Source organism: Anomaloglossus baeobatrachus, chromosome 12 (genome assembly GCF_048569485.1).
Source record: "Anomaloglossus baeobatrachus isolate aAnoBae1 chromosome 12, aAnoBae1.hap1, whole genome shotgun sequence".
Lineage (NCBI taxonomy): Eukaryota > Metazoa > Chordata > Amphibia > Anura > Aromobatidae > Anomaloglossus > Anomaloglossus baeobatrachus.
Genome location: NC_134364.1, coordinates 139,821,246 through 139,836,157, shown reverse-complemented (window position 1 = coordinate 139,836,157; position 14,912 = coordinate 139,821,246). Strand labels below are relative to the sequence as shown.

The window sequence follows — 14,912 nt, the reverse complement described above, 5'->3', positions numbered from 1 at the left end:
GAGGTCTCCTACAAACTGCAGCTCCCGGCCACGATGAGAATACCCAACTCCTTCCACGTCTCTCTGCTCAAGCCGGTTGTCCTTGGTCCCTTCTCCGCTGCCGCCAGTCCGGCTCCTCCCCCTATTGCTGAGGACGACATCTATGCGGTAAGAGATATCGTGGCCATGAAGACCGTACGTGGTCGGCAGTTCTTCCTGGTGGACTGGGAAGGGTATGGTCCTGAGGATAGGTCCTGGGAGCCCAGGGAGAACGTGGGCACTCCTCTGATCCGTGCCTTCCTGTCCCGGTTGCGGGGAGGGGGGCGTGGGGGGGGGGGGTACTGTCACGCTCCCCGGGTCCTCTGCCCCGCTCCCCGGGTCCCCTGCTCCGTTCCCCGGGTCCACTGCTCCGCTCCCCGGCTCACCTGCCACGCTCCCCGCTCTCCAGCCTCCGGTGCCCGTACTTCCCAGGCCCCCTGGTCTCCGCTCCCGGCGCCCGACGGCTTCCCAGTCCCTGGCCGGCTCCCCTGCGTCCTCCTCTCAGCTTCCTGCCCTGGCTTCTGGCACCCGGGCCGCGCGCATGCGCATTAGGGCGCGCGCGCGGTCACTGTCCCTTTCTTAAAGGGCCAGTGTCAACTAACAGGAAATGATGCACACAGGTACAGGGTATATAGGGGGTTAATGTCCAAGGGAGCGGGGCCTGTTCTTCGTGTTTTCCCAAGCTAGGAGTCAGGTCTCCTTGTGTTCTGTGAGATACTTACCTCTCTGTCTTCTAGAGCCGATCCTGCATCGCCATCCGGTCCTGCGGTACCTCGAACCCCGAACGCTGCCCATCTGCCATCCTGACAGTCCGTACCATCTCGGATCCCTGCGGTGACCCGTCATCTCGCTCCAACGGTTCCGGACCCCGCCTGACACCATCACGGCTTCCGAACCTGAGCTCCGTCACCCGGACCACCATCAGTGACCTCGTGGTCCCAGGGACTTCTCCATTTTCTCCCAGTGCACGGACTGTCCTGCTACCTACAGTGCTCCGGCTACCGGACTCCTTTCTCTCATCCGGGAGTTCGGCCCAGTGGATCCACCTCCAGGGTCTACCCGTCCATCTGGCCCTAACAGTACGCGTGAGCTATATACTGTATATATGAGGTATACATGAGATATATACAGTATATATCAGGTACACGTGAGCTATATACTGTATATATGAGGTATACATGAGATATATACAGTATATATCAGGTACACGTGAGCTATATACTGTATATATGAGGTATACATGAGATATATATAGTATATATGAGGTACACGTGAGCTATATACTGTATATATGAGGTACACGTGAGCTATATGCTGTATATATGAGGTATACATGACATATATACTGTATATATGAGGTATACATGAGATATATACTGTAGTGGGCAGCATAGTGGCTCAGGTCCCGGGTTCAAATCCCACCAAGGACATCATCTGCAAGGAGTTTGTATGTTCTCCCCATGTTTGCGTGGGTTTCCTGCGGTTTCCTCCCACACTCCAAAGACATAAAGATAGGGACTCTAGATTGTGAGCCCCAATGGGGACAGGTCTACCAATGTATGTAAAGCGCTATGGAATTAATAGCGCTATATAAATGAATAAATATTATTATATATGAGTTACATGTGAGCTATATACCGTATGAGGTTTACGACATATATACTGTATATATAAGGTATACACAGTATATATGAGGTACACCTGAGATATATATATATATACTGTATGAGATATATATACTGTATATATGAGGTATACTGTATATATGAGGTACACCTGAGATATATATATATATACTGTATGAGATATATATACTGTATATATGAGGTATACTGTATATATGAGGTACACCTGAGATATATATATATATACTGTATGAGATATATATACTGTATATATGAGGTATACTGTATATATGAGGTACACCTGAGATATATACTGTATATATGAGGTATACATGGGATATATACTGTATATGAGGTATACGATATAGTATATATGAGGTATACATGAGATATATACTGTATATGAGGTATACGATATATGAGGTATATACTGTATATATGAGGTACACCTGAGATATATACGGTATATATGAGGTATATACTGTAATATGAGGTATACATGAGATATATACTGTATATGAGGTACACGTGAGCTATATACTGTATGAGTTTTCTGACATATATACTGTATATATAAGGTATACACAGTATATATGAGGTACACCTGAGATATATATATATATATATATACACTGTATGAGGTATATATGAGATATGTACTGTATATATGAGGTATACAGTATATATGAGGTACACCTGAGATATATATATATACACTGTATGAGGTATATATGAGATATGTACTGTATATATGAGGTACCCGTGCGATATATACTGTATATATGAGGTACAGATGAGGAATATACTGTGTATATATAATATACTGTATATAGCAGGTACAATATTCGCCTGCAGCAGCCGCACCGCTCCCGTCGATCTCGCCTCGTCTCGGAGTAGCGGGAATAATCCAAGTGCTCGCGCTGGTGGCGCGCACTCAGTGAGGGGCGGAGCTATGTGGAGGGGGCGGGCCTCGGCGGTGACGAGCAGCGCGTCCCCGCGCCGGAGGTGGCAGTGCGCTGCTCGGTGCGGCTCTAGGATGGCTCTGATCTCTCTGCTGCTTCCTCTGCTGTCTCTTCTGCCCGGGACCGGAGCCAACCGGCACGCCGTGCACTGGAACAGCTCCAACTACCAGTGAGTGCGGGCCTGCACCGGGAGCGGGGTCCGGGGTGTATGCCGCGTTATATGGGGGTATTATACTGCCGCGTTATATGGGGGTATTATACTGCCGCGTTATATGGGGGTATTATACTGCCGCGTTATATGGGGGTATTATACTGCCGCGTTATATGGGGGTATTATACTGCCGCGTTATATGGGGGTATTATACTGCCGCGTTATATGGGGGTATTATACTGCCGCGTTATATGGAGGTTATTATACTGCCGCGTTATATGGGGGTATTATGCTGCCGCGTTATATGGGGGTATTATGCTGCCGCGTTATATGGGGGTATTATGCTGCCGCGTTATATGGGGGTATTATACTGCCGCGTTATATGGGGGTATTATACTGCCGCGTTATATGGGGGGTATTATACTGCCGCGTTATATGGAGGTTATTATACTGCCGCGTTATATGGGGGTATTATACTGCCGCGTTATATGGAGGTTATTATACTGCCGCGTTATATGGGGGTATTATACTGCCGCGTTATATGGGGGTTATTATACTGCCGTGTTATATGGAGGTTATTATACTGCCGTGTTATATGGGGGTATTATACTGCCGCGTTATATGGGGGTATTATACTGCCGCGTTATATGGGGGTATTATACTGCCGCGTTATATGGGGGTTATTATACTGCCGCGTTATATGGGGGTTATTATACTGCCGCGTTATATGGGGGTTATTATACTGCCGCGTTATATGGGGGTTATTATACTGCCGTGTTATATGGGGGTATTATACTGCCGCGTTATATGGGGGTATTATACTGCCGCGTTATATGGGGGTATTATACTGCCGCGTTATATGGGGGTTATTATACTGCCGTGTTATATGGGGGTATTATACTGCCGTGTTATATGGGGGTATTATACTGCCGTGTTATATGGGGGTATTATACTGCCGCGTTATATGGGGGTATTATACTGCCGTGTTATATGGGGGGTATTATACTGCCGCGTTATATGGGGGTTATTATACTGCCGCGTTATATGGGGGTTATTATACTGCCGCGTTATATGGGGGTTATTATACTGCCGTGTTATATGGGGGTATTATACTGCCGCGTTATATGGGGGTATTATACTGCCGCGTTATATGGGGGTTATTATACTGCCGCGTTATATGGGGGTTATTATACTGCCGCGTTATATGGGGGTTATTATACTGCCGTGTTATATGGGGGTATTATACCGCCGTGTTATATGGGGGTTATTATACTGCCGCGTTATATGGGGGTATTATACCGCCGTGTTATATGGAGGTTATTATACCGCCGCGTTATATGGGGGTATTATAGTGCCGTGTTATATGGGGGTATTATACTGCCGTGTTATATGGGGGGTATTATACTGCCGCGTTATATGGGGGTATTATAGTGCCGTGTTATATGGGGGTATTATACTGCCGTGTTATATGGAGGTTATTATACTGCCGTGTTATATGGGGGTATTATACTGCCGTGTTATATGGGGGTATTATACTGCCGTGTTATATGGGGGTATTATACTGCCGTGTTATATGGGGGTATTATACTGCCGTGTTATATGGGGGTATTATGCTGCCGTGTTATATGGAGGGTATTATACTGCCGTGTTATATGGGGGTATTATACCGCCGTGTTATATGGAGGTTATTATACCGCCGCGTTATATGGGGGTATTATAGTGCCGTGTTATATGGGGGTATTATACTGCCGTGTTATATGGGGGTTATTATACTGCCGCGTTATATGGGGGTATTATACCGCCGTGTTATATGGAGGTTATTATACCGCCGCGTTATATGGGGGTATTATAGTGCCGTGTTATATGGGGGTATTATACTGCCGTGTTATATGGGGGGTATTATACCGCCGCGTTATATGGGGGTATTATAGTGCCGTGTTATATGGGGGTATTATACTGCCGTGTTATATGGAGGTTATTATACTGCCGTGTTATATGGGGGTATTATACTGCCGTGTTATATGGGGGTATTATACTGCCGTGTTATATGGGGGTATTATACTGCCGTGTTATATGGGGGTATTATACTGCCGTGTTATATGGGGGTATTATGCTGCCGTGTTATATGGAGGGTATTATACTGCCGTGTTATATGGGGGTATTATACTGCCGTGTTATATGGGGGTATTATACTGCCGTGTTATATGGGGGTATTATACTGCCGTGTTATATGGGGGTATTATACTGCCGTGTTATATGGGGGTATTATGCTGCCGTGTTATATGGAGGGTATTATACTGCCGTGTTATATGGAGGTTATTATACTGCCGTGTTATATGGGGGTATTATACTGCCGTGTTATATGGGGGGTATTATACTGCCGTGTTATATGGGGGTATTATACTGCCGTGTTATATGGGGGTATTATGCTGCCGTGTTATATGGAGGTTATTATACTGCCGTGTTATATGGAGGTTATTATACTGCCGTGTTATATGGGGGGTATTATACTGCCGTGTTATATGGGGGTATTATACTGCCGTGTTATATGGGGGGTATTATACTGCCGTGTTATATGGAGGTTATTATAGTGCCGTGTTATATGGAGGTTATTATACTGCCGTGTTATATGGGGGTATTATACTGCCGTGTTATATGGAGGTTATTATACTGCCGTGTTATATGGGGGTATTATACTGCCGTGTTATATGGGGGTATTATACTGCCGTGTTATATGGGGGTATTATACTGCCGTGTTATATGGGGGTATTATACTGCCGTGTTATATGGGGGTTATTATACTGCCGTGTTATATGGAGGTTATTATAGTGCCGTGTTATATGGAGGTTATTATACTGCCGTGTTATATGGGGGTATTATACTGCCGTGTTATATGGAGGTTATTATACTGCCGTGTTATATGGGGGTATTATACTGCCGTGTTATATGGGGGTATTATACTGCCGTGTTATATGGAGGTTATTATACTGCCGTGTTATATGGGGGTATTATACTGCCGTGTTATATGGGGGTATTATACTGCCGCGTTATATGGGGGTATTATACTGCCGCGTTATATGGAGGTTATTATACTGCCGTGTTATATGGAGGTTATTATACTGCCGCGTTATACGGAGGTTATTATACTGCCGCGTCATATGGGGCCGGGCTCCTACTGCCACGTCATATGGGGGGGTCCTACTGCCGCGTCATATGGGGGGGTCCTACTGCCGCGTCATATGGGGGGGGGTCCTACTGCCGCGTCATATGGGGGGTATCGTACTGCCGCGTCATATGGGGGTATTATATTAAGGGAAATGTCTCGAGGCTCTCCTGTTGTATGTGGGGGTACAGCTTCAGTATTACACTCTTATGGTCTATGCGTTTTGGTACGAGCAGGAGACGACGTGTGTCCGTCAGCCGCGCACTGTCACCGCACTACACCTGGGCTGTTAGATCCGGGGTCCTTACTACCTCATCTATGTCGGAGTCCGGTGAATGATCGTTTGGGTGGCAGTGTTTGCTGGATACCTTGTCCTGTGAGCTCACGCTTTCTTCCTGTCATCCATTGTTCTGCTGCCATCATATAATGACACTTCCAGCTGGGGGCGCCCTCTTGTTTTTGATGGCGGGGCGCCCTCTTGTTTTTGATGGCGGGGCGCCCTCTGGTTTTCGATGGCGGGGCGCCCTCTTGTTTGCGATGGCGGGGCGCCCTCTTGTTTGCGATGGCGGGGCGCCCTCTTGTTTGTGATGGCGGGGCGCCCTCTTGTTTGCGATGGCGGGGCGCCCTCTTGTTTGCGATGGCGGGGCGCCCTCTTGTTTGCGATGGCGGGGCGCCCTCTTGTTTGCGATGGCGGGGCGCCCTCTTGTTTGCGATGGCGGGGCGCCCTCTTGTTTGCGATGGCGGGGCGCCCTCTTGTTTGCGATGGCGGGGCGCCCTCTTGTTTGCGATGGCGGGGCGCCCTCTTGTTTGCGATGGCGGGGCGCCCTCTTGTTTGCGATGGCGGGGCGCCCTCTTGTTTGCGATGGCGGGGCGCCCTCTTGTTTGCGATGGCGGGGCGCCCTCTTGTTTGCGATGGCGGGGCGCCCTCTTGTTTGCGATGGCGGGGCGCCCTCTTGTTTTTGATGGCGGGGCGCCCTCTTGTTTTTGATGGCGGGGCGCCCTCTTGTTTTTGATGGCGGGGCGCCCTCTTGTTTTTGATGGCGGGGCGCCCTCTTGTTTTTGATGGCGGGGCGCCCTCTTGTTTTTGATGGCGGGGCGCCCTCTTGTTTTTGATGGCGGGGCGCCCTCTTGTTTTTGATGGCGGGGCGCCCTCTTGTTTGCGATGGCGGGGCGCCCTCTCCACCTTTGTGTAGAACGCTTAGTGCCAGCTGCTCGCTGTGCGGTCACTTATGAAGCATCGTGGGGTGACGCTGTCATAGGTTTCTCCGCTGTGCCATTGCCCGTTTCTGAGGGGCGCTGGTGTTCTTTATCTCCTGGGGACTTCGGGAAATAACCCTGAGAAGGCAGAGTGATGGGTCAGCTCCCTGGTAATTAATGAGGTACGAGGATTCAATGTGGTGCATCGGCCGTCGGTGCTCCCAGAGCAGATGTACGTTCTCCTGCTGCATCCATCATCCCACTATGCTGTGTGATGTTCGGAAGCTTCCGTTCACCGAGGCTGCAGCCTGTAAAGCCCCCCCCATACACCCACCTTTCTGCACATCCCGGGATCATCTTCATCACATGCTGCAGTAGAGGAGGGAGTCATCCTGCTCTAGATCTGTATGCTGGTCACCCCACGGGTGACCAAGGGTGCTCTGGGGTCTGTGTGGCGGGATCCCCGAGGCTGACCCAGGGTGCTCTATGATCTGTGTTTCTGGATCCCTGGGGCTGACCCAGGGTGCTGTATGGTCTGTGTATCTGGTTCCCTGGCTGCTGTATGGTCTGCGTGTTGGGACCCCCGGAGCTGACCCAGGGTGCTGTATGGTCTGTGTATCTGGTTCCCTGGCTGCTGTATGGTCTGCGTGTCAGGACCCCCGAAGCGGACCCAGGGTGCTGTATGGTCTGCGTGCCGGGTCCCCCCAGCAGGCTGACCCCGGGGACTATGTGGGCTGCATGCAAGGGCCTCCCGGCACGCTGACCCCGGGGACTGTCTGACCAAAGCACATTATCTCTGGTACACAGAACCCGTCTCCTTCCTGAGCGGTGTGATGGCCGGACGTTACCATCTTGTCTGTACTTGCGTATAATTGTTTGTACAAATGAACGCGGCACCTTGAGGTATCTGGAAATGGCTCCAAAGCATGAACCAGACTTGTGCAAGGCCACAATTCTCTTCCTGAGATCTCGGCTGATTTTATTTGACTTTCCCATGATGCTATATAAAGAAGCCGTGTGTATCAGGTGTGCATTACAATACATCCACAGGTGTGCCTCTAACTCAGATGTTTCCAATAAACCTATCAGAAGCTTCGTGGTACATGACTGCATCATACGGGGGGTCAAATATTGTTTAAAGTCAGAGTACTTAGTGTATGTAAGCTTTTGTTTTTTCAGAAAGTAATAAAAATGCCTGAAAACATTCTTTTGCGCCCGCTTTCTCATTATTCTTGTATTTGGCAAATTGAAATAATTTTGGTTCCTAACTGACCTAAAACGGTTTATTCTGATTTCATGTCAGATAGTGAGAAAAACCTGCAGATGTGTCTGTAGAGAGCGGAGGGTAAAACCTGCAGATGTGTCTGTATAGAGAGCGGAGGGTAAAACCTGCAGATGTGTCTGTAGAGAGCGGAGGGTAAAACCTGCAGATGTGTCTGTATAGAGAGCGGAGGGTAAAACCTGCAGATGTGTCTGTATAGAGAGCGGAGGGTAAAACCTGCAGATGTGTCTGTATAGAGAGCGGAGGGTAAAACCTGCAGATGTGTCTGTAGAGAGCGGAGGGTAAAACCTGCAGATGTGTCTGTATAGAGAGCGGAGGGTAAAACCTGCAGATGTGTCTGTATAGAGAGCGGAGGGTAAAACCTGCAGATGTGTCTGTATAGAGAGCGGAGGGTAAAACCTGCAGATGTGTCTGTATAGAGAGCGGAGGGTAAAACCTGCAGATGTGTCTGTATAGAGAGCAGAGGGAAAAACCTGCAGATGTGTCTGTATAGAGAGCAGAGGGAAAAACCTGCAGATGTGTCTGTATAGAGAGCAGAGGGAAAAACCTGCAGATGTCTGTATAGAGAGCGGAGGAAAAACCTGCCGATGTCTGTATAGAGAGCGGAGGGTAAAACCTGCAGATGTGTCTGTATAGAGAGCGGAGGGTAAAACCTGCAGATGTGTCTGTATAGAGAGCGGAGGGTAAAACCTGCAGATGTGTCTGTATAGAGAGCGGAGGGAAAAGCCTGCAGATGTGTCTGTATAGAGAGCGGAGGGAAAAGCCTGCAGATGTCTGTATAGAGAGCGGAGGGTAAAACCTGCAGATGTGTCTGTATAGAGAGCGGAGGGAAAAACCTGCAGATGTGTCTGTATAGAGAGCGGAGGGAAAAGCCTGCAGATGTGTCTGTATAGAGAGCGGAGGGTAAAACCTGCAGATGTGTCTTTATAGAGAGCGGAGGGTAAAACCTGCAGATGTGTCTGTATAGAGAGCGGAGGGTAAAACCTGCAGATGTGTCTGTATAGAGAGCGGAGGGAAAAGCCTGCAGATGTGTCTGTATAGAGAGCGGAGGGAAAAGCCTGCAGATGTGTCTGTATAGAGAGCGGAGGGAAAAGCCTGCAGATGTGTCTGTATAGAGAGCGGAGGGTAAAACCTGCAGATGTGTCTGTATAGAGAGCGGAGGGTAAAACCTGCAGATGTGTCTGTATAGAGAGCGGAGGGAAAAGCCTGCAGATGTGTCTGTATAGAGAGCGGAGGGAAAAGCCTGCAGATGTGTCTGTATAGAGAGCGGAGGGTAAAGCCTGCAGATGTGTCTGTATAGAGAGCGGAGGGTAAAGCCTGCAGATGTGTCTGTATAGAGAGCGGAGGGAAAAGCCTGCAGATGTGTCTGTATAGAGAGCGGAGGGAAAAGCCTGCAGATGTGTCTGTATAGAGAGCGGAGGGTAAAGCCTGCAGATGTGTCTGTATAGAGAGCGGAGGGAAAAGCCTGCAGATGTGTCTGTATAGAGAGCGGAGGGAAAAGCCTGCAGATGTGTCTGTATAGAGAGCGGAGGGAAAAGCCTGCAGATGTGTCTGTATAGAGAGCGGAGGGAAAAGCCTGCAGATGTGTCTGTATAGAGAGCGGAGGGAAGGAAACGTCTGGTTTCGACTGTACATGACTGATAGATTCGCTGTAGTAAATGATGACATCACTACTTATATTATGTAGGTGACGTGCAGCACAGATTCATCTCCACTAAAAGAGATCCTCAGGTCAGGAGCAGACATTTATAGGACATTCCTAACTTTCTCAAATTCTTATGAAAAAATCTTCACATACTGGATTGAACCTCTGGACCCAATTTATTATATATTGTCGGAGTTCCTCCATTTTATACCAACTCCAACGCCACCAAAATGGCCCCACACCACAGCCCTGCCTCATAATGTCGTGTGAGAAAAGCACATGTCATGTTATCACACACGGCGCTGGTTATTTCTGGTGCACACATTACTGACCTGACCTCTGGACACCCTGCCACAATGGAGTAAGAGGAGCTGCAGGGGATGAGCTGGTTAAACGCGCAACACATTGCGATGCCACCATGATGGAGTCTGTTGTGCTGTGACGATTGTGTATTTCTCCTGTATGTGCTTTGCACATGTATCCTCTGTAGATGCCACCATGATGGAGTCTGTTGTGCTGTGACGATTGTTTTTCTCCTGTATGTGCTTTGCACATGTATCCTCTGTAGATGCCACCATGATGGAGTCTGTTGTGCTGTGACGATTGTTTTTCTCCTGTATGTGCTTTGCACATGTATCCTCTGGAGATGCCACCATGATGGAGTCTGTTGTGCTGTGACGATTCTATATTTCTCCTGTATGTGCTTTGCACATGTATCCTCTGTAGATGCCACCATGATGGAGTCTGTTGTGCTGTGACGATTGTTTATTTCTCCTGTATGTGCTTTGCACATGTATCCTCTGGAGATGCCACCATGATGGAGTCTGTTGTGCTGTGACGATTGTTTATTTCTCCTGTATGTGCTTTGCACATGTATCCTCTGTAGATGCCACCATGATGGAGTCTGTTGTGCTGTGACGATTGTATATTTCTCCTGTATGTGCTTTGCACATGTATCCTCTGGAGATGCCACCATGATGGAGTCTGTTGTGCTGTGACGATTGTTTATTTCTCCTGTATGTGCTTTGCACATGTATCCTCTGGAGATGCCACCATGGCGGAGTCTGTTGTGCTGTGACGATTGTTTATTTCTCCTGTATGTGCTTTGCACATGTATCCTCTGTAGATGCCACCATGGCGGAGTCTGTTGTGCTGTGACGATTGTATATTTCTCCTGTATGTGCTTTGCACATGTATCCTCTGTAGATGCCACCATGATGGAGTCTGTTGTGCTGTGACGATTGTATATTTCTCCTGTATGTGCTTTGCACATGTATCCTCTGGAGATGCCACCATGATGGAGTCTGTTGTGCTGTGACGATTGTTTATTTCTCCTGTATGTGCTTTGCACATGTATCCTCTGGAGATGCCACCATGATGGAGTCTGTTGTGCTGTGACGATTGTTTATTTCTCCTGTATGTGCTTTGCACATGTATCCCCTGTAGATGCCACCATGATGGAGTCTGTTGTGCTGTGACGATTGTTTATTTCTCCTGTATGTGCTTTGCACATGTATCCTCTGTAGATGCCACCATGATGGAGTCTGTTGTGCTGTGACGATTGTTTATTTCTCCTGTATGTGCTTTGCACATGTATCCTCTGTAGATGCCACCATGATGGAGTCTGTTGTGCAGTGACGATTGTTTATTTCTCCTGTATGTGCTTTGCACATGTATCCTCTGGAGATGCCACCATGATGGAGTCTGTTGTGCTGTGACGATTGTATATTTCTCCTGTATGTGCTTTGCACATGTATCCTCTGGAGATGCCACCATGATGGAGTCTGTTGTGCTGTGACGATTGTATATTTCTCCTGTATGTGCTTTGCACATGTATCCTCTGTAGATGCCACCATGATGGAGTCTGTTGTGCTGTGACGATTGTATATTTCTCCTGTATGTGCTTTGCACATGTATCCTCTGTAGATGCCACCATGATGGAGTCTGTTGTGCTGTGACGATTGTTTATTTCTCCTGTATGTGCTTTGCACATGTATCCTCTGTAGATGCCACCATGATGGAGTCTGTTGTGCTGTGACGATTGTTTATTTCTCCTGTATGTGCTTTGCACATGTATCCTCTGGAGATGCCACCATGATGGAGTCTGTTGTGCTGTGACGATTGTTTATTTCTCCTGTATGTGCTTTGCACATGTATCCTCTGTAGATGCCACCATGATGGAGTCTGTTGTGCTGTGACGATTGTTTATTTCTCCTGTATGTGCTTTGCACATGTATCCTCTGGAGATGCCACCATGATGGAGTCTGTTGTGCTGTGACGATTGTTTATTTCTCCTGTATGTGCTTTGCACATGTATCCTCTGGAGATGCCACCATGATGGAGTCTGTTGTGCTGTGACGATTGTTTATTTCTCCTGTATGTGCTTTGCACATGTATCCTCTGGAGATGCCACCATGATGGAGTCTGTTGTGCTGTGACGATTGTGTATTTCTCCTGTATGTGCTTTGCACATGTATCCTCTGTAGATGCCACCATGATGGAGTCTGTTGTGCAGTGACGATTGTTTATTTCTCCTGTATGTGCTTTGCACATGTATCCTCTGGAGATGCCACCATGATGGAGTCTGTTGTGCTGTGACGATTGTGTATTTCTCCTGTATGTGCTTTCCACATGTATCCTCTGGAGATGCCACCATGATGGAGTCTGTTGTGCTGTGACGATTGTGTATTTCTCCTGTATGTGCTTTGCACATGTATCCTCTGGAGATGCCACCATGATGGAGTCTGTTGTGCTGTGAGGATTGTTTATTTCTCCTGTATGTGCTTTGCACATGTATCCTCTGGAGATGCCACCATGGCGGAGTCTGTTGTGCTGTGACGATTGTGTATTTCTCCTGTATGTGCTTTGCACATGTATCCTCTGGAGATGCCACCATGATGGAGTCTGTTGTGCTGTGACGATTGTGTATTTCTCCTGTATGTGCTTTGCACATGTATCCTCTGGAGATGCCACCATGATGGAGTCTGTTGTGCTGTGACGATTGTTTATTTCTCCTGTATGTGCTTTGCACATGTATCCTCTGGAGATGCCACCATGGCGGAGTCTGTTGTGGTGACAGCTGCTGGTCATATCTATTATAACTTTCTTACTGTATCCTATGGAGACGCTGCCATGATGGAATGTGTTGTGGAGACTCCTTTATTCCTTCTGAATGTTCTTTACTCGTGTATCCTCGTGGTGACTATTGACGGTTATGTCTCCTTATTGTTTTTTATAATAAAAATTATGTAGGTACAAAACCGCAGTAGAAAGTGGGTGGTCCATGGTAAATTATACTGTAGATCTCGGTGAAGAAGCAGGCACTCAAATTCAAGATGCTAGTTAAGACGTTTATTAGCCCGTGTCCAATAGGCCAATGTTTCAGTCACATAATCTTGTTACCAGCTGAAGTAGTATCCAAACCATTTGAGACATGGTATGTTCTTTACACACTTATCCTCTGTAGATGCCACCATGATGGGCTCTGTTGTGGTGATGGCTGCTTGTTTTTGCCACTGTATGTTCTTTACACACTTATCCTCTGTAGATGCCACCATGATGGGCTCTGTTGTGGTGATGGCTGCTTGTTTTTGCCACTGTATGTTCTTTACACACTTATCCTCTGTAGATGCCACCATGATGGCCTCTGTTGTGGTGATGGCTGCTTGTTTTTGCCACTGTATGTTCTTTACACACTTATCCTCTGTAGATGCCACCATGATGGCCTCTGTTGTGGTGATGGCTGCTTGTTTTTGCCACTGTATGTTCTTTACACACTTATCCTCTGTAGATGCCACCATGATGGAGTCTGTTGTGGTGATGGCTGCTTGTTTTTGCCACTGTATGTTCTTTACACACTTATCCTCTGTAGATGCCACCATGATGGAGTCTGTTGTGATGGCTGCTTGTTTTTGCCACTGTATGTTCTTTACACACTTATCCTCTGTAGATGCCACCATGATGGAGTCTGTTGTGGTGATGGCTGCTTGTTTTTGCCACTGTATGTTCTTTACACACTTATCCTCTGTAGATGCCACCATGATGGAGTCTGTTGTGATGGCTGCTTGTTTTTGCCACTGTATGTTCTTTACACACTTATCCTCTGTAGATGCCACCATGATGGGCTCTGTTGTGGTGATGGCTGCTTGTTTTTGCCACTGTATGTTCTTTACACACTTATCCTCTGTAGATGCCACCATGATGGCCTCTGTTGTGGTGATGGCTGCTTGTTTTTGCCACTGTATGTTCTTTACACACTTATCCTCTGTAGATGCCACCATGATGGAGTCTGTTGTGATGGCTGCTTGTTTTTGCCACTGTATGTTCTTTACACACTTATCCTCTGTAGATGCCACCATGATGGGCTCTGTTGTGGTGATGGCTGCTTGTTTTTGCCACTGTATGTTCTTTACACACTTATCCTCTGTAGATGCCACCATGATAGGCTCTGTTGTGGTGATGGCTGCTTGTTTTTGCCACTGTATGTTCTTTACACACTTATCCTCTGTATATGCCACCATGATGGCCTCTGTTGTGGTGATGGCTGCTTGTTTTTGCCACTGTATGTTCTTTACACACTTATCCTCTGTAGATGCCACCATGATAGGCTCTGTTGTGGTGATGGCTGCTTGTTTTTGCCACTGTATGTTCTTTACACACTTATCCTCTGTAGATGCCACCATGATGGAGTCTGTTGTGGTGATGGCTGCTTGTTTTTGCCACTGTATGTTCTTTACACACTTATCCTCTGTAGATGCCACCATGATGGAGTCTGTTGTGGTGATGACTGCTTGTTTTTGCCACTGTATGTTCTTTACACACTTATCCTCTGTAGATGCCACCATGATGGGCTCTGTTGTGGTGATGGCT

The 14,912-nt window shown here is 47.5% G+C and overlaps 1 protein-coding gene across 1 annotated transcript in view; it reads left to right on the top strand.

Annotated features, from left to right (window-relative positions):
- Positions 1-2,616: 2,616 nt before the first annotated feature.
- EFNA3 (ephrin A3) overlaps positions 2,617-14,912 on the top strand; it is a 137,862-nt gene continuing 125,566 nt past the window's right edge. Inside the window, exon 1 of the mRNA XM_075331104.1 lies at positions 2,617-2,774. Within this exon, the coding sequence (XP_075187219.1) occupies positions 2,680-2,774 (95 nt within the window). The 5' untranslated portion in view covers positions 2,617-2,679. The remainder of the gene's footprint in view (positions 2,775-14,912) is intronic.